This window comes from Mustela nigripes, chromosome 9 (assembly GCF_022355385.1).
Source record: "Mustela nigripes isolate SB6536 chromosome 9, MUSNIG.SB6536, whole genome shotgun sequence".
In the NCBI taxonomy this organism is placed as follows: domain Eukaryota; kingdom Metazoa; phylum Chordata; class Mammalia; order Carnivora; family Mustelidae; genus Mustela; species Mustela nigripes.
This window is the reverse complement of record NC_081565.1, coordinates 63,700,290-63,727,914: the sequence shown is the minus strand read 5'-3', so window position 1 is coordinate 63,727,914 and position 27,625 is coordinate 63,700,290. Positions and strand designations below refer to the sequence as shown.

The window sequence follows — 27,625 nt, the reverse complement described above, 5'->3', positions numbered from 1 at the left end:
GTATCTTATCAATGGGCTTGAAAACTTCACCATAGAGAGCTTGCATATTATTTTAAAAGTTTATTACCAGACACTAGCATAGTTTCTATTATGTTTTCTAGATACTCGTTGCTGGTACAGAGAAATGCTACTGACTTTTAAAAATTGACCTTGTGCCCAGCATCTTCACTAAACATCCTGATTTGCTTTACTTTATTGATCTGTATATCTATCTATCATCTATCTATATAATGTTGCTCTTTGCCTTTTATAATATATTGCCTTGAATTCTCTTCTGATAGATCAATCTTCTGATAGATCATAAGATTGGCAGGTTAGTCCTTTTTATGATTATTTTTTATATTTCCCTACTAGTATATTTTCCCACCAGTATATTCCCTACTAGTGTATTTTTTCAGTTTCACCTTGTAAATTTCCACCTTTCTGTATCTTTTTGTTTTAAATGTCTCTTATTTTTACATTTCGCATTTTTTTTGTAATCCAGTATTTTGTTTTATAACCCAGCATTTTGTTTTGTAATCCATCTTTTACATTTCCTATAATTACTGTTATAACAGGATTTATTTCTGCATTTCATACTTCCTCTTTGTATTCTTTCCTTCTTCTGAACAGATAAAAATTTCTTTTACTGGTTTGAGATTGACATTTTAACTTTATTCTTCTAATGTGTTATCCCTTACTTATTAAGACCTATTGTTATACTTTTTCCAATTTTTCTATTTCCCAAGTTTATCAGTATCTATACCTTTCCTCAAACACTACAAATCATTTAGTATTCTCTCATCTCTTTCCAGCCCCTCTCTGAAATGTTTTAGTTTATATCATCTAGAAATTCAGTTTTGGATTGTTATGTGTTTTTCCCCATTTTTCCCTCTTTTTTTCCTTTTCATTCTTATTTTTTGTTGTAACAAAAAATTTGTTTTTTTTTTTTTTGGGCAATAATGAATTTTAAAAATTACTTGCTCACTCTTTCTTCCTATATTTATTAACATCATACTGAATTTCTCTTTTTAGAGTTCTTCCAGAAGTTTTTATATATATTTTAATTGTGGTAAAATATACATGACATAAAATTTATCATTTTAACAATTTTTATTTTTAGTTGTGATAAAGTACACATAAGACAAAATTTACCAGGTAACCATTTTTAGGTGTACAATTCAGTAGTGTTAAGTACATTCTCATTTTTGTGCAACCATCTCTACTCTCCCACTCAGGAACATTTTTCATCTTCAGTACCCATTAAATAGTAAGTTTCTATTCCCTCCTCCCTCCAGCACCTGTCTAACACTATTCTAATTTCTGTCTCCACAGATTTGGCTACTCTAACTGTCTCATCTAAGTGGAGTCATATACTATTTGTTCTTTTGTGTCTGGCTTATTTCATTTAGTAAAATGTCTTCAAAGTTCATCCATGTTACAGCATGCATCAGAATTTCCTTCCTTTTTAAGGCCAAATAATATCCTATGGTGTATATACCACATTGTGTTTATCCATTCATGCAATGATGGACACTTGGATTGCTTCACCTTCTGGCTATTTTGAATGATGTTGCTATGAACATGAGTATACAAATATCTGAGTCTGTACTTTTAATTCTTTTGGAAATATACACAGAACTGGAATTGCTGGATCTATGATAATTCTAAAATCTAGAAGTCTAGAATCTTACAATAATTCTATGTTTAAGTTTTTGAGGAACTGATAAACTGTTTTACATAGTATTTGTACATCTATAGTCCCACCACCAATGCACAGGCTTCCAATTTCTCCACATCCTAACACTTGATGTCTTCTAGGTTTTTTAAAGTTTGTTTTTAATAGCCATTCTAATGGGTGTCATGTGAAATAGCTCATTGTGGTTTTGACTTGTCTTTCTCTAATGATTAGTGATGTTGAGCATCTTTTCACGTATTTACTGGATATTTGCATACTGTCTTTGGGGAGATTATCTACAAAAATCCGTTGACCATTTTTAATTTTGAGAGAGTGTTTATAGCACTCTCTCAAAATTCTTTTTATTTCTGTAATGTCAGTAGTAATATCTTCCTTTTCATTTCTGATTTTAGTTATTTCTGTCTACATTTTTTTAGTCAAAATAAGACAAACCAATTTTGTTGATTTTTTTAAAGAACTCTTGGTTTCGTTTTCTCTATTGTTTTTCTATTCTCTATTTATTCTGCTCTAGTCTTTGTTATTTCCTTTCTTTTGCTGGCTTTGGGTTTAATTTGTTCATGTTTTAGTTCCTTAAGTTGTAAAGTTAGGCTGTTGATTTGAGATCTCTCGTCTTTAATATGTTTACAGCTATAAATTTCCTACTTGGTACTACTTTTGCTGCAACACATAAGTTTATGTTGTGTTTTTATTTTCATTTTTCTCAAGATTTTTTCAATTTCCCTTATGATTTCTTCTTTGGCCTATGGGTTATTTAAGAGTTTGTTGTTTAATGTCTATATATTTATGAATTTTCTAGTTTCTCTCCTGCTGTTGATTTCTTGTTTCATTTCATTATGATTGGAAAAGACACTTTGTATGATTTCAGTATTTTAATATTTATTAGGTCTTCTTTTGTGGCCTAACATATGGTCTATATTGGAGAAATTCCTTGTGTACTTGAGAAAACGTGTATTATGTTGTTGCTGGAAGGAGAGTTCTCTGTATGTTTGTTAGGTCCAATTTGTCCACGGCATTGTTCAGGTATACTCTTCTTTTTGTTGGTCTTCCATCTAGTTATTCTATCCACTATTGAAAGTGGTGTCCTAAAGTCTCCTACTATTATTGTTCTTGAGTGTTTTTTTTCTTATTTAAAGACATTGTTTGTGTAGCAAAGTTTCTGAGGCCTTAAATGGTAGAGTGTTTTTTTTTTTTTTAATTGCACTCTCTTCTTTATATGACAGTCTAGATAAGTGTGCAAAATACTAGCTTGGAGATTTTCCTCTCCTTCAGTACTAAAAATGTATATACAACTTAGTTGTCCTCTTGCAGAAGTTTTTGAAGTATCTAAAATGAGTATTATCTATTCACATATGAGTGATCTGCTATCTCTCTCTAGAAGTTTTTCTTTATTTTTATATTCTTAAATTTTACTGTAAGGGGTCTGATTATAAAAATTTTTCCAATAATAGCAATCTGTGCTAATTAACTATGTGGGAATTGATGCAATCTTCATTTAGCTAACAATTTTGGAAAGGTTGTCAACTTTTAATTTTATGAGGGCAGGGACAATGTCTTTGTGGTTCATGGGTTTATATTCAGTACCTAGCAAGGTTTCTGACATATGGTAGGTGTTCTATATAAATATCTGCTGAAAGAATGACTAAATAAATAGACACTAAGGGAACTGCCAACTTTTCTAAGATTTTATAAAATTTACTAGTATTTCATCATCTCTCTCAATAGCTAGAGAATTTTTAAAAGATTTTTATTATTTTTAAAATTTATTTGAGAGAGAGAGAGAAAGTGAATGGGGGAAGGAGCAGAGGGAGAGAAGGACAAGCAGACTACATGCTAAGGATGGAGCCTGGCACAAGGCTTAGTCTCACAACCCTGAGATCATAACCTGAGCTGAAATCAAAAGTTGGGCACTCAACTGATTGAGCCACCCACATGCCCCAATAGCTAGAGAATTTTTATGGCAGAAAAGAAATAGGCATTTAATAAAATTTAAACTGAGTTAGTCCATTAAAATAGTCTACGGATTGGGCGCCTGGGTGGCTCAGTGGGTTAAGCCGCTGCCTTCAGCTCAGGTCATGATCTCAGAGTCCTGGGATCGAGTCCCACATCGGGCTCTCTGCTCAGCGGAGAGCCTGCTTCCCTCTCTCTCTCTGCCTGCCTCTCCATCTACTTGTGATTTCTCTCTGTCAAATAAATAAATAAAATCTTTAAAAAAAAATAGTCTACGGATTATATATGATGTAAAAAAATACATAGTTAGGAAAAGAATCATTCAAGTTATCATTAGTCTATATATTTATATTTGGAGCCTGAAAGACATTAGTTTCAGTAGAAAATGTAGCAACCCTTTGTACACATAATTTATCACATTATAGTTGGTCTACAGACCTTTCTCCCCTATTCAACTGTGATCAGCTTGGAGGGATGACCTGTTTTGAATAATGTAGATGGAAAGATTTGTACTATACTCCATTAGACTAGTAATATTTACCACTATATAATAATTAAAATTCTTAAAAGTGGAAAGAAGTGATAGTTTTCTTTTTTTCCTTCGAGAATATCCATTTAGGATGTAGTGTACAACATGGTGCTCATAGTTAATAGTAGCATATTGTATATTTACAAGTTGCTAAAAGCTTTCATCACAAGAAAAATTTTTTTATAGCTATACATAGATGACAGATGTTAACCATACTGTGGTGATCATTTCATAATATATACAAATATTGTGTCATTATGTTGTACACCTGAAACTAACAGAATATGTCAATTATATCTCATTGTCAGTTATACCTCAATAAACAAAAAAAGAATATCCATGCATATGAATGAATGCTAAGTTTTTTAAGACGTGGAGGAGAGAATGGGGGCTTTGTTGGCTTAAGTCAGCTTTGTTCTGGTTTTAGGCTTATTTTGCTTAGTCATATAATTTTTTTCTAATAATAAACAACCATGTATGAGCCCAAAATCATATTCTCTGCTTCTCCTAATTGCCTTCTAAAATAACAGGAATAATGTCTCACTTTAACAGATATGTAAATTGTCCCAGACTTAGGAACTGATACAATCTTTCTTGAAGAAAAGCAATAAAAAGGTTGATAGAAAAAAAAAAAATCCTGTCATGATTGTGAATATGGAAAGACTCAGGACAATTCACAGCCACAGAGGCATTATTGTAACAACAATGATAAATGCAAGAAGACCTTAAGAAAATGCAATTATTGCAGGCTGTTAGATATTGAGAATATGTTTGTAAAAATGAACTATATAAATAACTAACAGTAAGAAAAATAAAGCCCATGTTTTTCTACAGAAATTGAATGAAATCTTGAAATTTGAGAAGGTGCTAACAGTCTTGAAAATATGAATTCTTTGGGTTTTTCATTTCTACTGTGCAAAAGTGGAATGGAATATTTCAACCAGTCTGTCAAATAATCTATGCATAAATTGGAGAGAGCAGTTCCCCTGAAAGAGTTGCTTTATATTAACAAAAATAGTATCCAGTTTAAAAATAAACTCATTTAACTTTTACACGCTTTTCATATTTCCCTGTTTTAATTAGTTCCTCGGGTAAATTTCTTACTAACCAAACACTGTCAATTCCCAGATCATGCCATCTCATTCAAATATATTGATAAATATAGGGCAATGTGCTAAAATGATACTTACGAAGGAAGCACAGTATTATATTTGCTTTCAGAATAAATTCCCATTCAAGTCTACACATCCTGTAATGACCACAGAATTCCCTTTTACCATTGTTTCATGATTTCTAAGGTGTCACTCCCTTCGGAAACGTACTTGAAGAGTTAAACTTTTGCAACCCTCTTTATTAAGTACATAGGCATACTTTAAAAAATGTAATTTTTTATATTTTAAACATGTATATAAATTCTCTTTTGAAACGGTTGCCTTGTTTAAAGAATTTAAGCAATGAAATTTAGGTAAAGTAAAAAATAATGAAGCGATGTGGTCTAAAGTAACTTGGGGAAAAATTTTCTTTTACAGAAATCACATTGAATTTTAGACTTGAAATGGACCCCACATAGCATATAATCTGAAAACATTTTTCATCCTAGGATAAAAACTGGAAACATTTTTCAACCTACAATTTTTACTGTAAGCCAGATATTTAAAATTTCTATCTTGCTTTGTGAAAGTAAATCTACATTTTTTACATTATCTAGACATTATTCAAATGTAATTTCCATTACTTTAACTGGAATCTTTTGGGAAAAAAGATTCTATTATGAATATGTAATGGATTTTTAGAGTTTACTTAATTCCTTGGAATAATACATCTTTATTAGTATTTATCTGGTTGGGCAAAAAGTTTTCTATGGTACTTCTATCAGCTAATTTACTATGCTGTCACACTTGGGTAAATGAGTGAAGGGAGATAGTCTAAATATTAATGAGATCTTATTAATATATAAGATTTCTTTGTCTCTTTGTCTCTTGTAACTTATTTGATTTTAAGTCTATTTTGTCATATATTAGCATAACCTTTCCTTCCCCAACCTTTTGTTTACTGTTTGCATAGGATACATTTTTCTACCCTTTTGCTTTTAACCGGTGCCTTTGTTTTTTGTTTTATTTATTTATTATTTATTTATTTATTTGACAGAGAGAGAGAGAGAGAGGGAGAGAGAGCAAGCACAAGCATGGGGGATCACAGGTGAGAAGCAGGCTCCCTGCTCACTAAAGAGCCTGAAGTGGGCTTGATCCCAACACCTGGGATTTTGACCTAAGCTGAAGGCAGTCACTTAACCAGCTCAGCCACCCAGGCAACCCTTAACTTGTGTCTGAATATCACATGAGTCTACTGCAGACAGCATATGGTTGATTTATGTGTTTTTCTCCAGTCTACCAATCTCTGATTTTTAACTGGAGTTCAATTCATTTACATTAAAATAGTTAATGACAAGGAGGGACTTATTCTGCCATTGTGCTATTTTCCATATGCCAATAGCTTTTTTTTGTCCCTCATTTCCTGCATTACTGTATTCTTTTGTGTTTAAATGACTTTTTTTTTTTTTGAAGTGAATTGTTTAAATTCCTTTCTCATATCCTTTTGTTTATACTCTATAGCTATTTTCTTTGGTGGTTACTATGGGTATTACATTTAACATCCTTAAGTTATAACACTTTAATGTGAATTGATACAAGCTTAATTTCAATAATATAAAAAACTCTTCTCCTTTATAGCTCTATCCACACTCCTTTTATTTTTTGATGTCACAAAATTATACACTGATACATTGTGTGCCCACACATATAAATAATTCTTTTAAATGAATTAGTCTCCTCAATTATGTAGAAAATACAACTTGGACTTATAAACAAAGGTTACAGTAAAACTAGCATTTATAACTAATGATTTTTTCTTTAAATATATTAATTTCCTCAATCATATAGAAAACAAACAAAACATAATTATGAACCATTGTTAAAATAATACTAACTTCTATAATTTCTCCTGTACACACCTTCATTGATAACTTTATTTTGCCATAAGCCTTTGAGTTACTGTCTTATGCCCTTTCATTTCATCTTGTAAGATTCCATTAAGCATTTATAGCAGAGCAGGTCTAATAGTTACAAATCTGATTTTATTTATCTGGGATTGTCATAATTTCTTCACTTTTGAAGGATAGTTTTGGCAGTTTTTGTCAACAGCTTTTTTTTTTTTTCTTTTTGCATTTTGAATATATGGGCTCAGTGTCTTCTGGCCTCCAAACTTTCTGATGAGAAATCTGCTAAAGATCTTGAGGATCCCTTGTATGTCATGATTTACTTCTCTCTTGTTGCTTTCAAGAGTCTCTCTTTACCTCTGGCTTTTGAAAGTTTGATTATGATATGTCTTGGTGTAGGTCTCTTTGAGTTCTCCTTCTTAGAGTTCACTGAACTTCTTGGATGTTTATATTCATGTTTTTCATCAAATTTGGGACATTTTCAACCATTAGTTCTACAAATATTCTTTCTGCCCTTTTTCTCTCTCACTCTTCTCCTTCTGGGACCCCCACTATGTATATACTGGTCCACTTTATTGTGTCCCCAGACCCGTCAGGTTCTGCTCAATTTTCTTCAATCTTTTTTTCTTTCTGTTCCTCAGTCTCAATAATTTCCATTCTCCTATCTACAAATTCACTTATTCTTCTGCCTGCTCAAATTTGCTTTTGAATTCTTCTGGTGAGTTTTTAATTTTAGTTATTATGCTTTTCAGCTCCAGCATTTCATTTTGCATTTTCTTTCTAGGGTTTCTGTCTCTTCAATTTCCATTTTGTTCCACATCATTTTCTTTCTCCATATCTTCCTACAGTTCTTTGAGCATTTTTAAAGACAGTTTTAAAAAGTCTTTATCTAGTATATCTGCCATTATTTTTTTCAGGTACAGTTACTGCAGTTTTTTTTTGTTTTGTTTTGTTTTTTTGTTTTTTTGAGTGGGTCATACTTTCCTGTTTCTTTGTATGTCTTGGTCTTTTTGATTGGACATTTGACACTTGAATTTAATAATGCAGTAACTAAGGATATCAGATTCTTACCTTCGCCAGAACTTGCTGTTTTTGTTATTGCTTTTGTGGTAGGCTTTCTCTGCCTAGGAACACCTTGAAGTGTAAATATAGTGTTTTCTTATGTCTCTTCTGAGACTTTCTCTGGGCATGTGTGGTCACTTTCTAACTTTCCCCATGTATGCAGTTTTTTTTCCCCAAATGTCCTACTCTTTAATGTCTGGCTCCCAAATGAAAAAAAGGCAAAAAAAAATATATAAGGGGAAAAAGGGTGGCTGGCCCTTTAAATATCCTGGTTATCACTCTAGCCAGAGAGGGAGGGGCTTGCAACAATGGGGGTAGGCCCAACAATGGCTGCTTCCTCTTTGTGTTTCTGTGATTGGAAGCAGTAATCAGCAAGGGGAACACAGATTCTTTCTGTCTATTCTATAGTTTACACAGCTTTGTGCAAGCTGCCTGAGGGATACACCCACAACTAGCAATTACTGGCTGGGGATGGTGGATAGGTTGCTGCTACTGTGCCTCCATCTGAAATTAACCAAAATTAACCACAATTCACTGTCCCAAGTCTTCTCCTAGAAATTGCAAGCCTTCAACAAACTCTGGAGTTCCAAAACAGTTATATTAGACAGATTCTACCAGTTCAATTATTGTGTAGGTGGGGAGACAGATTTCTGGTGCTTCCTACCCCACCATTTACTCAGAATCTTTTCCTAAATAATAGCAGTTTTGATTCTTCCTTTCTAATATCTATAATTTGTATCTAGTTTTCTTTTATTATTGAAATGACTAGGATCAATGTTGAACAGATGTGGTAACAAGAGATATCTTTGTGTTCATGGTTTTAAAAGGAGTGTTGTGTACCATTCTGCCATTTAGTGTTTTCCTACAGGTTTGGAATTGACACCTTTATTAAGTTAAGAAAGTTTACTTCTATTGCTATTTTGCAACATTAATATTTGGTTGAATGTTATAAAATTAGTTTTTCATCTCTTGAGATTATTTTACAATTTTTCTCTTTTAATCTGTTGATCAATTACACTACTAGATTTTCCTATTTGAGACTATACTTGCATTCTTGAGATAAACTTAACTTGGTCATGATGCATTATGATTAATGTTACAGTTGTTATTCAAAGTTAGATTTGATTCACTAGTATTTCATTTAGAATTTTTGCCTTCAGTCATCATAAATACCATTGTCATGCTGTCCTTATTAGATTTTGCTGTCAAGATTTCACTAAGTTGATAAAATAAGTTGGGGAGATTTTCCTCTATTCTCTGGAAGAGTTTATTTAATACTGAATGTTTCTATTCCCTTAAGTATTTGGTAGAATTTGCCTATCTAACCATGTGGATCTGGTTTTTCCTTGGAGGGACATTTTCAACTACTGACTCAAGTTATTTCTTAAGAGTTATAGTCTCATTCGGGGCCTCTTCCTTTTTGACATATTTTTAAGGAAATATGCATTTAAGATTTTGGCATGAAATTGATTAGCATATATTCCCATATTTTTCTAATCTTTGAATTGGCTTTAGTTTTGCCCATTTTTCATTCCTAATATTTATTTGTATTTTTTCTTCTTTTTCTTGATGCATTTTACCAGTGTCTTGCCTACTTTATTTTTCTTTTCAGAGTTAACTTATCACTTTGTTTATTATTGCTATTGTATTTTAAAAATTACTCCTCCATTAATTTCTGTTCATTATTTTTCTTCCATTTTCTTTAGGACTAGTTGTTCTTTGGTAAGTTACATGGAAATATAGATCATTTAGCCTTTCTTCTTTCTCATAGAAGTATTTTCTTACTCCTTAAGTACTAATTTCTTACTAACTTTGATGTGCAGTATTTCTATTATTATTCCATCCTAATGGATGTTGAAAAAGTAGAACCCATGAGATGAAATTAGAATAGAAATTCATTTACTTGCTGCACTGTCCATTCAAACCAACTTTGAGGGCTAGTTTTTCTCCATACTCTTGAAAGGAAATTAGGAAAAATCACAAGTCTTCTTCAATAAAAAAAAAAAACCTATGGTCACTTTGAGCGACTAGACAAATATAGCAGAAAGTCTCAGTTTAGCAATTAAGCTAAAGTGATATTAAAATTAAGATTTCAAAACTCATTCAAACTTTAAAAAAATATTTTATTATTTATTTATTTATTATTAATTATTATTATTTATTATTATTTGACAGACAGAGATCACAAGTAGCAGAGAGGCAGACAGAGAGAGAGGAAGGGAAGCAGGCTCCCTGCTGAGCAGAGAGCCCAATGTGGGGCTCGATCCAGGACCCTGGGATCATGACCTGAGCTGAAGGCAGAGGCTTTAACCCACTGAGCCACCCAGGCACCCCAAAACTCATTCAAACTTAAAGTTCTTCCTCTACCAGGGTTCATATCTGCTACAGGTGAGTTGTGTGCAGTGAAAAAAGTAGGAATGACTGCTTCTTTTAAAAATATTAAGCCTCTGCCTTCCTCTCCCACTTACTAGACTGCTTCTAACTTTTCCAGGATTAATCTTGGGAAAAGGAGATAAAGTAAGGAACTGGAAAGGTCTTATTTAACTGTAATGAAGTTGCAAAGGCTCTCCTTAAATATCTTTCACAGGGTGCTTTCCTGTGGTCTTCAGTCAGTACTTTACTCCTAGGCATCCAGCTATCCAGGTCTCTGATTAGGGTCATCTTGAAATGGCTGCTGGCTTCCTCTCACCTAACATCTACATCTGCTCCAGGAAAAAGTGCATCCTTTTGTCATCCTTTGTAAGGTGGTCCCCAATGCATCAACTTGTCTTACTCAACTTCAGAGCAGTTAGCCAGCCATAGTATTTGTCCTTCAGATTTCTAAGGTTTGAGGCAAATGGACCATGATGCCCCACAAATTCCAAGGGTTGCATATTAAACTTTCCAAGTGATCCTTCTAAAGCCTCTTGTTTGTCTAGAAGTGTGGGATTTAGCACTACAATAGCTTTATCAGTCTCTTCTAATCTCCCATCCCCAGTCCTCTAATCCTGCTCATTCCACCTTTTTTATCCTCAATGTAGAGGAGGAGTTAGGAACCTAAAATCTATGTTGGTGACTTCCTTTGAAAATATTATATGGAAGACTATCTTACATTAAAACACGAGGTTTGTCATTTTAGGACTGCAAGCTGAAAGAGCCTAAAAACACATTTTTAACTCTGCTTCACAATTATTTTCTAATTTCCATCATGATTTCTTAAACTCTGACCCCTAAGTTATTTAGAAGTGTTTCTAAATTTACAATTATATAATCTTTCATTTTATTTTTAAAAAATAATTTATTTATTTATTTGACAGAGATCACAAGTAGGCAGAGACAGGCAGAGAGAGAGAGAGTGGAGGAAGCAGGCTTCCTGCTGAGTAGAGAGCCTGATGTGGGGCTCAACCCCAGGACCCTGGGATTATGACCTGGGCGGAAGGCAGAGGCTTTTAACCCACTGAGCCACCCAGGTGCCCCAATAATCTTTTAAAAATAATTTTAAATGTTGACTTCTAACTTAATTCATGGTATCAGAGAATATCATCTGTATGAATCAGATTGCTGGATAGCTGTTGAGAATTGCTTTATGACATAGATCATGGTCAATTTTTTTAATGTTCCCTATGTACTTGTGAAGATATTTATTCTCCAACAATGGAATGGAGTAGTCTACATATGTCTACTAGATCAAGACTGCTAATTGTGTGGCTCAATTCCACTTTTCTTCTTAGTCTTACAATTACTGTGAAGAATATTAAAAATTCCTACCATGTTTGTGGACTTATCATTTACCCCTTGAAATTCTGACAACTTTCATATATATATTTGGGACTTACTAGTGGTGTTAGAACACTTTTTACCTCCCTGGCAACCTAAGACTTTTATCATTTATGTGGTTAATTTCTTTACACTTACTGCATTTTACATGAAAGCTTGTTTTGTCTGATGTTAATATTCTTAGCATTTTTATTAAGAACTTACACATTCCTTTAATATTCCATTTACATATACTCTGACACTTAATGAGAATACTTTGCTTAGTAAAGGTTATCTCTGCTCTTCTCTTTCCAACAGAAATATCTCAAATACCTTAAAGTCTTCCACTATTATCACATTTTTAAGTTATTTCTGTCCAGTGTTTTAATTGCCCTTTATTTTTTATATTCCTGAATTACATCATTGTTGTTAAAGTTTTATACAATGATTATTTTTTCATTTTTTAATGCTTAATCATTCTTACATTTCACTTTTTTTTCCTAGTTCAAAATCCTTAAAAAGGTCTTGTGAACCTTGTTTTTAGTTTGGTCTGAAAATATTCTTATTTTGCTCTTATTATAGTTCAGCTGATTATACAATTTTAGGTTGGTAGTTATTTTCTCTGATAGTTATTTTCTTTGCACTTGGAAGTTACTATCCAAGTTCTTTTGACTTTCTTGTTACTATTAACCATTATCAGTTCTTTTACCAGTTAAATTGTTATTCTATTCTACATAGGTAATCTGTCTTAGAAAATGGCTGCTTTCAAGATTCTTTGTTGCTTCTGTAATTTTACTTCAACATGTCTAAATACTGATATATATTATTATATATTGCTATTATTTTAAATGAATTTATTATTTTTTATTTTTTGTATTATACTTAATTCATTATGATTTCTGAATCTGAGATTTCAGGTATCATTTCTTTCAACGTTTTTACCCGCAGTGTCTCTATTCATTATTTCTGGAAATTCAATTCTACCCTTCATTTCTTTTAACCTTTCTTTTATATTTTCCATCCACTTGACTTTCTGCTCTCATTTGGAGTCATTTCTTTAGATCTTTCAGTTTATGAATTCTCTGTTAGGGTGTATTTAATCTGCTGTTTAACTTACCATAGAGCTTTTAATTTCAATAATTAAGGTTTTCTTTTCCAGAAGTTCTGGTTCTTTTAACAAATCTATTTGCTGTTTTCTGACAGTGTCTTTCTTTCTTATATTTTCAGTTCCACTTTAAAAAAAAATCAGTAAATATTAAACCACACACAAACACTTTTATCTAATACTTCTGTTAACAGAAATCACTAAGAGTCTATTTCTGTTGCATGTTTTCCCTGCTTGCTTTTGTTCACGGTGGCTTGTATTAAGCAATTTTTTTTTCTTTTTACAGTTTGGGAATTATGAATTGTTTGGGATTTATTTCTGGAAACTTTGGGGAATCTTTGTTTTAACATGTTTTCCTTTAGAGAAGATGAGCTTGCTTCCTTCTTCCAATCTGGATGCAATTAATGTGACACTACATTATGTTATTATCTTGGCTTGGGGTTTCCCAGATCATACACTGTGAACTCAAATCCTAAATCCATTTGAGGATATGGTAGTGGTTTCAAAATGTTAAAGGAAATTGACACATATACATACATACACACAGGCACAACCCTGTCCATAGAGCCCAAGCCACACCAGACAAAGTCTCTCTTCTTCATCCTCCCCCTTTTCTGCTTTCCAGATTTTTATCTACCCAGTAATTTCACTGAGGGTGTTGCCTTTCAGAATTTCTGATTTCAGATGAGGGTCTCAGTTCCAATTTGTGACCATGTAAGAGCTTAATACCATGTCTTCTGTCCCCATAAGACAGACAAAACTCAGACCTTTCTGTAACTGAGATAGACAAATACCTCCAGTACAGTAGTAGAAGGTTAGTAAGCTATTTTTCAGTTTTCTCCTTATTTTTGGCCTGTGAGTATTTTAACTTTTTTTTCTTTTCTTTTTTTTTTTTTTTTTTGCTTAGTGATACATTTTGGGTATTTTTATAATAGTATTTCAACCTGCAGATCTTGGTGTCTTGTTGCAGGATTTTTAGGCTTATTATATGAAATGAGATGGAATATTACAAGAATTAGAATCATAGGTTTTAATTTTTCAAATTTAAAAATATATTCTATGAAATAATATTTTTATACATCTATCACATTGGACTGAGGATGAGATATCGTATTCTAATCCTGGTTTTGTTATTTTCTATTTGTGATCTTGGGAAAATAAGCTAACATTTCTCAAACTATCTTAATTATCTTTAGAGCATTGGTTGAGGACCTCTGAGATTTCTTCAGGTTTTAATGTTCAGTGAGTCTGTGAAGTAAAAATAGCATTGATGAAGGTTCGAGATGTAATAATCACACAGTCCTAGCACTAAACTGCCATTCACTATGTATCTTTCACTACACTTGGCTCAAGCTTTAAACAGTCCTTTTGTTGACCCTTTTTGGTTTGTTTTTTAACTGTAGTAAACACACACACACATACACACACACACACAATTTACCTTCTTAATTATTTTTAAGTGTACAGTTCAGAAATGTTAAATATATTCATACTGTTGAGTAATGCTGCCTTTTAAACTATAGATTGATAAAGGACACATCTATTTCTACCATGTCCACCTTGCTCTTACTCATCTATTCTTCCTTTCTTTCCTTTGACACAGTGGCTGGTACATTTTATCAAGGGAGAAATGCTACAACCTAAAATTATCTAACTAAGAAGTTTTCAAAGTTCAAAGTTTTCATATTGCTATGATCTGAATGTTCGTGTCCTCTCAAAATTAATATGCTGAAATCCTAGTGCCCAAAGTGATGACATACACACATGTGGAGCCCTCATGAACAGAATTAGTGTTCTTAAAGCCATACCAGAGTTCTCTAGTCCCTTGCACTGTATGAGGACACATCAAGAAGGTGCCAGCTATAAATCAGGAAAAGGGGTCTCACCAGAACACAACCATGCTGATGCCTTGATCTTGGATTTCCCAGCCCCCAGAACTATGAGAAAGATTACTGTTGTTTATAAATTACCCCAGTCTGTGGTATTATTATAGAAGCCCAAAGGAACTGAAATACATACCTATTTTTTTTCTTGAGCTTTCCTGCTGAATTAACACACTTTGGAGGTCTATGAACCACATATAGATATATATTCGATTTTTACAGTGCATACACAAAAAAATTTCTTTGGTAAAATATAAGAATCATTTTTTTCAAGGGTCTCTTTGATATTTAAGTAATAGTCTTTGAAATGTCTATGCTATCATCCTCTGTGTTTCTTGTCTTTTGTAGTTTTAATAATTTAATTTTGCTAGCTTCTCCTTTGCCAATGGTTTTGCACATGTTCTAGTTATCCAAGATCATTTATATTGACTTTAGGAATTCCCAAATATTTTGCAAGATTTTCAATTTCACTTTGCAGTGACTAGCATTACAGTATTAGCACATCAGCACCTAGACAAGGATGTCCTTGCAATAGCTTTAGACAAAAGATACTGTTAAGTGGGGGGAAGGAATGTTTAAGGATATCTAGTTTTGTGAGGCATCTAATTCACTAAAACATATTTTTATGTCATGATTTTTTCTGTTTCACTATGCATCATAAACATGGTGGTGAGGTTAATTAATACTCAGAAATTGAGGCTTCCTCCTCCTCTGTTAGTCATAAGAGTATTCCTTCAAGCAGATGACCTCTTTCATTTAAATAAAATTTACTTCTGATTTTGTTTTATCACTTCTATTTAGATGTCAGCCCTGAAAGATCAAGGTCTTGGGGTGCCTGGGTGGTTCAGTCAGTTAAGCATCTGCTTTAGGCGCAGGTCATGATTCCAGGTTCTGGGATCAAGCCTGTGCCAGGTTCCCTGCTAAGTGGGGAGGCTGCTTCTTCCTCTCCCTCTGTCCCCTATCTCAGGCTCTCTCTTAAACAAAAACAAAAACAAAAACCAACTAAACAAACAAAACTTTAAAGAAATAAAAATCAAGGTCTTAAATTAGACCTCTGGAAAAATAAGACAATATTACAGAACTAGTTATTTTAGTGTGTGTGGAGGGAAATAATCAAACCTTTCTGGTAATTGTAAAAAAGTAAGCTTGGTTGAAATTTCCAACTGCCATTAATTTTGGAGACAATGTGAAATTACCAAATTACCACTAAAATTTGTGGTAATTTGTTACAGCAGCAATAGGAAACCAGTACAAGCTCGTTCAAGCAATCCAGTTCAATGAAATATCCCACAGTATATGAAAACATTTCAACAAGTGCAGATATATTTCATCAATTCCAAGAAGCAGATTTTTTCCCCCTACATTAAAAAATTTCCTGTATCAGGATGCATGTTAAAAATCAGAAGTTGCAATTTATATAGTGAGCAGTTTTTCCTTTTTTTCAGTTGTACCTAAATAATATGCCTTACAATCTATGGTGTTTTAAGTTAGAATGTGGTCTAAAATCCTAATCTAAGTAATAATGTACTATCAACTAGCCAAAATATTAAAAAATGAAGCAATGGTTATATAGAATGCAACTCTCAAGTGGATGCATTCCATTGATAACAACAATAATAGCAATCCACATATTTCTTCCTACAACCAGGTACTGCTTTAGATGTTTTACTTAACCTATTTAATTCTTACAACACTTTTTTATGTCGGTTACCGTTACTTGCCTCTTTGTTGTCATGGTTGAGGACACTGAAGCAATGAGGTTAAATGACATAACCTCTCAACCATGTGTGAGGGCCAACATCTCACACATAGTGAGTGAACTGGATGTTTTTCTTAGATATGGAGTTTCTACCTGTTGGTAAACAGAAACAAGTACTATTCTAGATGAAGGATTTTATGAAAACACACTAATTGTTAGTTTCTCTCAAAGAATAGATACCTATTGGCAGCAAACAGACATAGTTTTCCTCATTTAGACCAGTTGGTAGGTTGAATAATAAGCCCCTAAAAATATTCACATCCTAATCCTTGGAACCCATGAATATATTACTTTACCTGGCAAAAGGACTTTGCTGATATAATTGAGGGTACAGACCTTCAAATGGGAAGGTTATCCTGGATTATTCAAGTAGACCCAATCTGGTAAGATCAAAGAATCCTGCCCAGCTGCAATCTGAGGAAGATGTGACTATGGAAGTCTCAGAGAGAGGCAAGGCTGGCTTTGAAGACAGAAGGAAGGTGGCCATGAGCCAAGGAGTAGGTAGAAAGGCAAGGAAATGGATTCTGCTGGAGAGCCTTCAGAAAAGAATGTAGCCCAGCTGATTCCTTGGTTTTAGCCTAATGAAGCCCACGTAAGAATTCGAATTTACAGAACTGTGCGATAATAAATTTGTGTTATCCCTAATACTTTTGTGCTGTTCTAAGCCACTAAAATTTGTGGTATTTGTTACAGCAGCAATAGGAAACCAGTACAAGCTCGTTCAAGCAATCCAGTTCAATGAAATATCCCACAGTATATGAAAACATTTCAACAAGTGCAGAAACCATTTTTGGATGAATCAACGTATGGGGTCTGGCGAAGTATTAGATAAGTCGTGTCTATTAAGTTGTGAGTAGTGTGTTGTTCTGATGATGCTTGAACAAAAACAGCCCGACCGCCTGCATAGTGTTTTCCCTAGTGTCACACAAACCACTGTTAACCGTAGATGGTACACGGAAAAACACTTTAAATTTTCTTAGTATTTCTACCTTTACCTTCCATTTATGGCACGTATTGCTGGTTTGCACTCACAGGAGTCGTTTTTGAGTATATTTTAGTGTGTGACCACTAAGTTTCCTCAGCCACCCGTGAGTGTCGTGAAGCGCTGGCTTCCGGGTGGGTGTCCCACCCCGCTAAGACAGCGCTCCAGGAGGGAGTCACTGGACTCAAGTTCCTGGGCAGGCGCTACACGAGGGACAAGAGAAGTACCAAATACATGCCAGCAGGCCGCCAGCGCGCCCACGATCTCCAGCTGTGAGTCAGCCCTTAAAAGACTGGCGCAGGTGCGAGCCCACGGGTATCCTCGTGCCTCCATGTTGTCTGCAATATCCGCACCAGGGAGGCCGGCGACATCAAACTTCGCGACTTTTGCAAGTGCCGCGGACCTTTGTGTTACCGGTTTCTGGGGCAAAGATGGCAGGAACACGACTCCGCCCATGTGAACCAGGATTTTGTTATCGCGAGATCGTAGTGACAGGTCAGGCGGCCGATCTCGCGGGATTTTCCGAGACAGGGCTGAAAGTTGCAGGGAAGGTAGGGGGGTAGGGTCTGCTCTGAAAGAGAGGATAAGGGGTCCGTCCATTTGCCGGCTTGCTTCTTCCCCTGGCGGATCGCCGGATGACTAGGTGAGCGCCGCCTTGCCAGTCTCCACAGCGCTCTCCAGCTCTGCCGCTGCTGAGACGCCGCCGCCCTTCTCCCTGGATCCTCTCGGGCTCCACCTGTGTTCCCCTCGGCCGCTGGCGTCGCGCTTCAGGGGGGCGATGTACGCCGGGCTGCAGGAAGTGGCGTTGGCCTCAGTCTTCCCGCCCGGCTCGTCCTCCAGGTCCTCGGCCGCCCGTCGAGTGTCGTACGCAGCCGGGCTGCCTGGCCCCTCCCCCTGGCCAGATGGATCCCGCTGCCCCCAAGCCTCGCGAGGAAACCGCCGGCAAAGGTACAAGCTCGGTGCTCGCCTGTCAGCCCAGGCAGCTGTCTACTACGCTGGGTTGGACCCATTCCTGCCAGTTCCCTTGGGGTTGGGGTTTTACCTTGTGGGCTCTTCTGAATGACAGCTGGAGTCTGGCGCAAGTTCTTTGGGATTCAGTGTTGAGAACTTGGATTCTGGAGTCAGACTGGATCTAGTGCTGGCTCTGACAGTTACTTGCTGAGAAACCGGGCAGTTTCCTCATCTGTAAAACTGAGACCATTGTTGAGTTCTTGTGATTACGAAATGTGACGGTGAATGCAAAGCACTTATGTGACCCAGCTTCTGGTCCATATTAAGCCCTCACTAAATGTGCAGTATGTTTATTCTTTATCCTTCTATGCCCCAGTTCTTAGCGAATGGTAGAAGTTTGTTGTTACATAGGTGAGAAAAGGTAGAGATACTCAGTTCACATTATTTGATGGCACAAAGACCTTAACATATGATGTCCTGAATCAGGGCCTTACAGTCAACCTTTATTGGGTCCTCAAGACGGGGTTTAAGGAGTGTGTGGTTGTCTAACACAAGTCAAGTGGAATGCCTTCTTGCCCCCAAATTAATAGCTTTCATTATTAAAAGTGATATAATAAAAATTCTGAGGTATTGAGTGCTTGTTCAGTGCCCAGAAATATGCTGCTTGTTTATTTCCATGCTTTCCTTTGAGGAAGGTATCCTTCTCATTAAATAGATGAAGAATTCAGAGCTAAAATTTAGAGAAGTTATGTAATAAGACTCAACTCTGAAGGCTAGGAATTGATGACACTCTAACTCAGGGATCATGAGTATAACTACCCACAGAAGGCTGGCAGGTGAAATAAGTAGTGAAGCTGCTGAGTGGAGATTGTAGTGGCTGTGGTGCTCAGACCTCAGTTAAAAGGAAGAGGGACTACTCAGTTCCCGGGACTTGTTTATTCCTGTGTGCATGGTACAGTAGTGTAGCTATAAGGTCAGATAGCTTGGTTCAAATCCTGAATCTGCCATTTGTAACCATGTGCAAGCTGGTTAACCTTTCTCTGTTTCACCATTTGTTTTGTTTTGTTTTTTAAAGATTTTATTTATTTATTTATTTGACAGACAGGTCACAAGTAGGCAGAGAGGCAGGCAGAGAGAGAGGAAGGGAAGCAGGCTCCCCGCTGAGCAGAGAGAGCCCGACGTGGGGACTCCATCCTAGGACCCTGAGATCATGACTGAGCCAAAGGCAGGGGCTTTAACCCACCGAGCCACCCAGGCCCCCTGTTTCACCATTTGGAAAATGGAACTAATAATATTACTTACATGAAGTCATGAAAGGATGGTGGCAAGGCTTACATGAAATAAAGCACATGCCTGGCACACATAAGTCTTCAGATATTAGCTCTATATAAATATTTGTTAGTCCTACAAGTATTTGAGTTTCAAACATTGTTCTGTGTGCCCAGGGTATAGTAGTGAACAAAGTAAGTCCCTGCTCTAGGGAGCTTAGTTGAGATAAACAGTAACAGATATTTCATATTTTTCTTTGAAAATGGAATTAAGCAGGGTAAAGGAAGAGTGGCAGGGAGTGCTATTTTAGACTGAGTGGTCAGAGAAAACACCTCTGAGAAGATGCCATTGGAACAGAGACCTGAATGAAGTGAAAAGATTAGTCATTTGGGTGTTTAGGGAGAGTGTTGATGGAAGGAATAGAAAACTCAGGGACCCTGAGGTGGGAGCATGCTTGCCATGGTTGACCAATAGCAAGGAAGCCAGTCTGGAATGAAGGAGGAAAGGAAGTGACGTTAAAGAGGACCTGCCATTCACCCCCATAGGAAATCCTCCCAATTTAAGATATTTGTTCTAGAATTCGATACAGAGAGATTCCAGCCTTTGCTCAAACTTAACTGAATCTCTTTAGTTCTAGAAATTATTCAAACTAAGGAACCAAACTAAGGAACCAAAATTTCCAGAGTTGTTGGGTGAAGCCCATAGGGCTTTTCCACATGCTGTGTGCTTAGAGATCCTCTTCTTAGATCTTTCTTCCCCTTTAAATTACGTTTCTTCAATACTTTTTTTCATAATACTCTGTTCTTATCTTCTGAAGCACTTATTACAATTTAGTGTTTGTGAACTTTTTAGTATCTGTCTCCCTCACTAGGTATCTAGGATCTGTGAGATAAATGATGTGTGTTTGTTAATAAATTCAGCACATTTATTGAGTGCCTATTGAGTGCTGATGCTCAGGATAAAACTTGAAAAATACAGACATTTTTCTGGAAAGGAAATTACTCTCTAGTGGGAAAGACAGATAAAAACAAATAAACATAGTCATTAAACATTGTGATATGAGTTATGGAGGCAGTAAAATACTGAGAAGATGACATACAAACAGCTGAGAGAAGACTTGCTTAACATGTTTGAGTACAGGGGAAAAGTGAGATTGAGTTGGAGAAGTAAGTATTGGCAGATCATGTTGGGACTTAAAGGCTATAGTAAGGAGTTTGTACTTTATTTTTTATGCAATGATAACCGTTGAAAAGTTTTACATTAAAGATTTACTAGTAATTAAAAAATTTTTTTTTAAGATTTATTTATTTTAAAGAGAGAGCAGGCAGGCAGGGGGAGGGGTAGAGAGAGGGGAAGAGAATCCTCAAGCACATAACCCACTAAGCATGGAGCCTGATGCAAGGCTGGATCCCAGGACCCAGAGATCATGACCTGAGCTGAAATCAGAGTCGGATGCATAACTGACTGAGCCGCATAGGTGCCCAATAATTTATATTTTGAAATAGTATTGCTGCTATGTGTAAAATGGATTGTAGGGATGGCAGCAGAGAGAATGGTTAAGAGTTTATAGTGGTAATTTAGGAGAAAGCCATCGGTGGTATACTTTAGGGCAGAGAACAGCAAACTATGGGCCAGGGCCAAATTCAGCCTGATACTTATTGTAGGTAAAGTTTTATTGGAACACAGCCATGCCATTTGTTTATGTGTTCTCTGTCCCCTTCTCTTGTGTTACAAGGGTAAGAGACTGTATAGCCTGCAAAACTAAAATAATAAATAGCTGAAGAGTCTGACTCTTTGCAGAAAAAGTTTGCCAACAGTTGTTTTGGAAAGGTGGTAACATAATGGAGGGAGAGAGAATGAGCAGGACTTTCTGATGGATTGGATATAGGGAGGAATAAGGGCTGGCTAAAGGTTTTCTATCGTGAAAAGTTGGCTAGATGATGACGCCATTTAATGAGATTTGGAAAGACTAGTTCTGAGCAAGGTTTAATCATTATCATTTTTACATTGTTTTTTTTTTTTTTCATTTTATACCTATTGTGGTACATACAGTATTTGGTAGGTAAAAACATATATGTTGAATAACAACACATTAATGACTTCAGTGTTTAAAAATTGGAAGGCATTTTCTGGATAGGCAAACAAAATATGTGAAACAGAAATAATGTATTAGGAATTGCTATAAGGGTTAATTCAGGTCCTAAGGCTCAAATGGTACGGTTATGAAAATAGGGCCCAATGATCTGTTATCCCTACAGTGGATCAAGGTTTTAGTTTCTTGTTAAAACTATGTCTTTTAGAGTTGTGTGACAGTTCTTGAACAGTTTGGATCCAATTAGCAATAATCGCACCTCAGATAAACCTCATTGGCTACGATACTGCCACTGCGCAAAGCTAACAGTTCGTATCCAAAGGTTAGAGTAGGAGAATAGATTTTTTCTTGGTGTACTTCTAATTGTTATGCAAAATAACTTTACCAAAGTTAGTGGGAATAATGGTTTTACTTTTGAGGCACAACTGCTAAGAAACAGCATAATGAGTTATTTGTGCTTAAGACAGTATAGATACACTAGTCATATTATAATCTCAAATGTTATAAAAACCTAATGAGGAATCATCGGAAAGATCCCAAGAAACTACCAGTGGTCACCTGATCTCAATAAGAAATATGTGAGAAAAATAATTCCTAGTATTCTTATATCTGTAGCCATATAACTCCGCTGTAATTCTTGCTATATGAAATTCCATATAACCAATATTTTTATTTAATATCCTCTATTTGGTATCTTCTAATTATACTAATTATATGCTATAAAGATACTCCCCTCCCTATTCGTAGTGCTATATTTTCTGAATAGAAAATAAAACAGATAGGGTGCCCAGGTGGCTCAGTGGGTTAAGCTTCTGCCTTTAGCTGAAGTCATGATCCCAGGGGCCTGGGATTCAGCCTTGCATTGGGCTCCCTGTTCAGTGGGGGGCCTGCTTGTCTCCCTCCCTCTGCTGCTCCCCTGCTTGTGCTTTTTTGCTCTCACTGTCAAATAAATTTAAAAAATCTTAAAAAAATGAAAATAAAATAGAAAGCTATACAATTAAGCACTTAATAAATACATATAGAGAAAGGGGTCACACTTTTCAAATAATAGCATATTAGCAGAAAGAGATCTTGGAATTCATTTCTTTTTTAAGAACTGCAACCCTTTAAAAACTGGAAGGGAGAAAAGCTATGACAGAGCTGACACACATTACTCTGTGGTTGAATTAGGGATTCCCTTGGTTAGTTGTATACAAATTCAAGAAGCAGTTTAGAAGCAGCAATACTAAAAAAAAAATTTTTCAAGTTAAAAAAAATAGTGGCAGTATTGACAAGAAGGAACAGCTGTCTATGGAGAAAGGAGATAAAAGCAGACAGGAGAATCACAAAAGCATTGCTGTCTAGAGGATTTTACCTTACTCATTATTAAGTCCCATTTACTATTACTCTACCATATCATGAATAATATACATAATGTTCATGAATCATTATGACTATCTAAATTAGTAGTTCTCAGCTGTGGCTGTGAATCAGAATGGCCCTTTGAATTCAACAATATCCACCAAACAAAGTAATAAAACCAGATGCCTATGGCCCGTAGCCACTGAACCACAATCAACAGAGATAGTGTCCAAGCATGAATGAGGAGATTATGACACACAGCCAGGGTGAGAACAACTGGAAGTAAATTATATATCCATTATTCTGCTTATTATAGGAGAACATCTGACAATATGTTTTAGGAGAATATCTATACATGTTATAATTTATCTTGTTTCAGTAATTTGGAAAGGGTATTCGTGTGAGATACATTTTTTTTTCCTCATTGCAGTGGATAAATGGGGGGTTACTTTATAAGTTAGATTTGGAAATTTTATTATCTTCTTTATTATTACAGACATATGGCATCCAGGAGAAAGATGTCTTGCCCCTTCTCCGGATAATGGGACACTTTGTGAAGCAAGCGTAAAATCTGTCACAGTGGATGAAAATGGGAAGTCCTTTGCAATCATCTTATATTCAGATTTTCAAGAAAGAAAAGTACCTCTTAAAAAACTTCAAGAAATAAAATCTTTTAAAGATTGCTCCAGGAATTTTATATTTGATGATGAAGATTTGGAAAAACCTTATTTCCCCGACCGAAAATTTCCATCATCTGCTGTTGCTTTTCCATTATCTGAAGATGGGGACTCTATTCCTTATACTATTAATAGGTATTTGAGAGACTACCAAAGGGAAGGAGCCCAGTTTCTCTATGCACACTTCATTCAAAGAAAAGGATGTATTCTTGGTGATGACATGGGACTTGGAAAAACAGTACAGGTATTTCTTTTAATTACCTTACAATTAAAATTCATTAAAGTCATTTCATTATGTACATGAATGGATACCATATACAAATCTCTATTTGTACGCCCAATTCTTATAGTAGCTATTTTGTGTGTGTGTATGTGTATGTGTGTTTTGCACCCACTGAACAGGAAAGTCCTCAAAATTAGGATGGTGTATAGTCATTATTTTATCCTCAGTACTTATTTAGTATCTGAAATATGTTATTCAGAATATTTTGGTATAACTTGGCTTGACTTTACCTTCGGTAATATTAGTAGTGAGATATCAGGTATATTTAAAGTAGTTTAACTTTCTTAGCAATACTGTATGGAAGGAAAGTATTCTGCCATTTGTTAAGCTACATAGGATGGTTCAATTGATTTCTTGCGGGCATTTTGTGTATATTGTTTAGAATTTATCATATCAGAAGTTTCTTAATCTGGGATCCCTGAACCATTAGGAATTCTATTGACGGACTTCAGAGAGGTTTCCTATTTCCCTAAAATGTGTGCCAGAAGTCTTGAGAGAAGTACTAGTTATCTATTGCTGTATAAGAAATTACTCCAAACTTTAGCAGTTTACAACAGAATGCATTTATCATATTACAGTTTCTGTGGGTCAGGAATCCAGGTACAGATTAGCTGGGTTGTCTGGCTCAGGCTCTCACAAGGCAGCAGTCCTCTCAAGGTTGGACTAGGGCGGATTCCCTTCCTGGCCACATGATTGTTGGCAAGATTCAGTTCCTTGTGGGATGTTAGACTGAGGCCTCAGTTTCTCATGAGCTATTTATTGTTGAAGGGCTCCCTTGGTTCCTTGCTGTAGGAGCCTCTTAATGGAGTTTCTTATAGTATGGCAGCATACTTTCTCAGGAAGAGCAAGTGAGAGGGCGGGAGAGAGCACAAGTAAGAGAAAGCTCATGGTCTTTTCTAACCTAATCACAGAAGAGACAGCCCTTCACTTTTGCCATATTTGCTTCTTTAGAAGCAAGTTTCTAGGTTCAGCTCTTACTCAAAGGGGAAGATTAAACAGGGCTATGGATACCAACAGGTGGCGATTATTGGGAGCCCTGTCAGAAGGTGCTTATCACAAAGTTTTGTGATCTAAAAAGATTAGAGTTCAGAAACCAGACTTTATACTATATAGTCACTCTGGATTTTCAGGAGTGTTTGTCTAGTTTCTGATTACCTTCTGTGTTTCCTTCATTATAATTGAATTTAAGCCATTTTATTCTTCATGACACCTCGATTGTTAGGGGAACACAAAGGTAAGTGAAAAACTAATTTTAACATTTAAAAATTGTCTAGGGGCACCTGGGTGGCTCAGTGGGTTAAGGGTCACGCTCCTGGTTTCCGCTCAGGTCATGATCTCAGGGTTGGGAGATTGAATCCCACCTCAGGGCTCCCTGCCCAGAGTTTGCTTCGGATTCTCTTTCTCCATCTCCTCCTCTCTCTGCCTCTACCCCTGCTCACCGGTGTATGTGCTCTCACTCTCTCAAATAAATAAATAAAATCTTAAAAAAATAGTCAAGAAATGCAATTATGTATAGGCTCTGATATAAAAATCTAGAGTGAAACTTAATCATTCAGTAATCATAGTCTATCACAATTAGCCATACTGTTTGTCCCTTTAAGCCTAGGCAATGCACATAGTTCGAAGCTTGCACACTGAAGGTGCTAAATAATTGCTTATGGAGTAAACAAATTTACTTTCTCAGGAGAATAGGTGGCGAGAATATATAAAGGAGCCTTTAGGAAACTATCATCTGTGACCAAGGTATATGGATGAATACGAGAGGAAAATAAACAACTATCTATAACTATAAATAACTAATATGACTATCTTTACATATAATTTTATTGTTTTTGCCTATGCTAGAATGTCTTCCCACCAATGCCTGCTAATCTGCAAAATCAGAAACATCAGGGTGCTACAAAAAGTGACCTTTTTGAGAACTAGTTGGGAGTCTCCTCCCATCAAAACTACCAAATAAAATTCAAATTCTTATGCATGTTTTAGGCTCAAATATAGCTTTCATCTCTGAAGTCCATGTTATAAAGTTATTCCCTTTGTTTTATGTTGTATTTTTTAAAGTGATATTACTGCACAATTTTATATTACCTGACACACTGAAATCCTTGGGACACTTTCAGTTGTGTTATGAATGTGCTTTGAAAGTCCTGAGAGCTTATCTTCTGAAGGTTAGGACATAGTTTCCACACTAGTTTTGATACTTGGCTGGATTTTTCTGCTCCTTGGGGACCTACATCTCTAGTTATTATTCTTATAGCTCAGAGAATAAGTTCTACATAAATAGGGGGTTTGGGAGATCCGTTTAAGGTAGAACTTCTATAAATACAGTGACAAGCCAATTAAGGAAATGTGGATAATATTTAATAAGTTTAATAGAATTTCAAATACAGTAGAATTAGGTAAAAATGATGTATGAAAATTTACTTTTGGCATTAATTACCATTGGCATTTACCATTTGGATTGTAGTATAGTCTTTTTTTTTAAGATTTTTTTTATACTTTTTAAAAAATTTTTTTATTTTATATAAACATATATTTTTATCCCCAGGGGCACAGGTCTGTGAATCGCCAGGTTTACACACTTCACAGCACTCACCAAAGCACATACCCTCGCCAATGTCCATAACCCCACACCCCTTCTCCCAACCCCCTTCCCTTCAGCAACCCTCAGTTTGTTTTGTGAGATTAAGAGTCACTTATGGTTTGTCTCCCTCCCAATCCCATCTTGTTTCATTTATTCTTCTCCTACCTCCTTAACCCCCATGTTGCATCACCACTTCCTCATATCAGGGAGATCATATGATAGTTATCTTTCTCTGCTTGACTTATTTCGCTAAGCATGATACACTCTAGTTCCATCCATGTTGCTGCAGCTGAGGTCAAAGAGGTTGCTGCCTGTGTTCTCCTCAAGGATTTTGATGGATTCCTTTCTCACATTGAGGTCTTTCATCCATTTTGAATCTATTATTGTGTGTGGTGTAAGGAAATGGTCCACTTTCATTTTTCTGCATGTGGCTGTCCAATTTTCCCAACACCATTTATTGAAGAGGCTGTCTTTTTTCCATTGGACTTTCTTTCCTGCTTTGTCAAAGATTAGTTGACCATAGAGTTGAGGGTCTATTTCTGGGCTCTCTATTCTGTTCCATTGATCGATGTGTCTGTTTTTATGCCAGTACCATGCTGTCTTGATGACAGCTTTGTAATAGAGCTTGAAGTCCGGAATTGTGATGCCACCAACTTTGGCTTTCTTTTTCAATATCCCTTTGGCTATTCGAGGTCTTTTCTGGTTCCATATAAATTTTAGAATTATTTGTTCCATTTCTTTTTCAAAGAAATG

General features: G+C 35.7%; 1 protein-coding gene and 1 pseudogene across 2 annotated transcripts in view; one reads left to right on the top strand and one right to left on the bottom strand.

Moving 5' to 3' along the window:
* The first annotated feature begins 18,406 nt into the window (after positions 1 to 18,406).
* Positions 18,407 to 27,625, top strand: part of ERCC6L2 (ERCC excision repair 6 like 2) — a 148,116-nt gene continuing 138,897 nt past the window's right edge. The window contains exons 1-2 of one of the 2 annotated variants that reach the window (XM_059411717.1): positions 18,407 to 18,623; positions 23,825 to 24,249. In XM_059411717.1, the coding sequence (XP_059267700.1) occupies positions 18,578 to 18,623; positions 23,825 to 24,249 (471 nt within the window). In that variant the 5' untranslated portion in view covers positions 18,407 to 18,577. The remainder of the gene's footprint in view (positions 18,624 to 23,824; positions 24,250 to 27,625) is intronic. The other variant, XM_059411718.1, reaches the window with a different exon arrangement.
* Positions 22,225 to 22,291, bottom strand: LOC132025298 (U4 spliceosomal RNA; annotated as a pseudogene).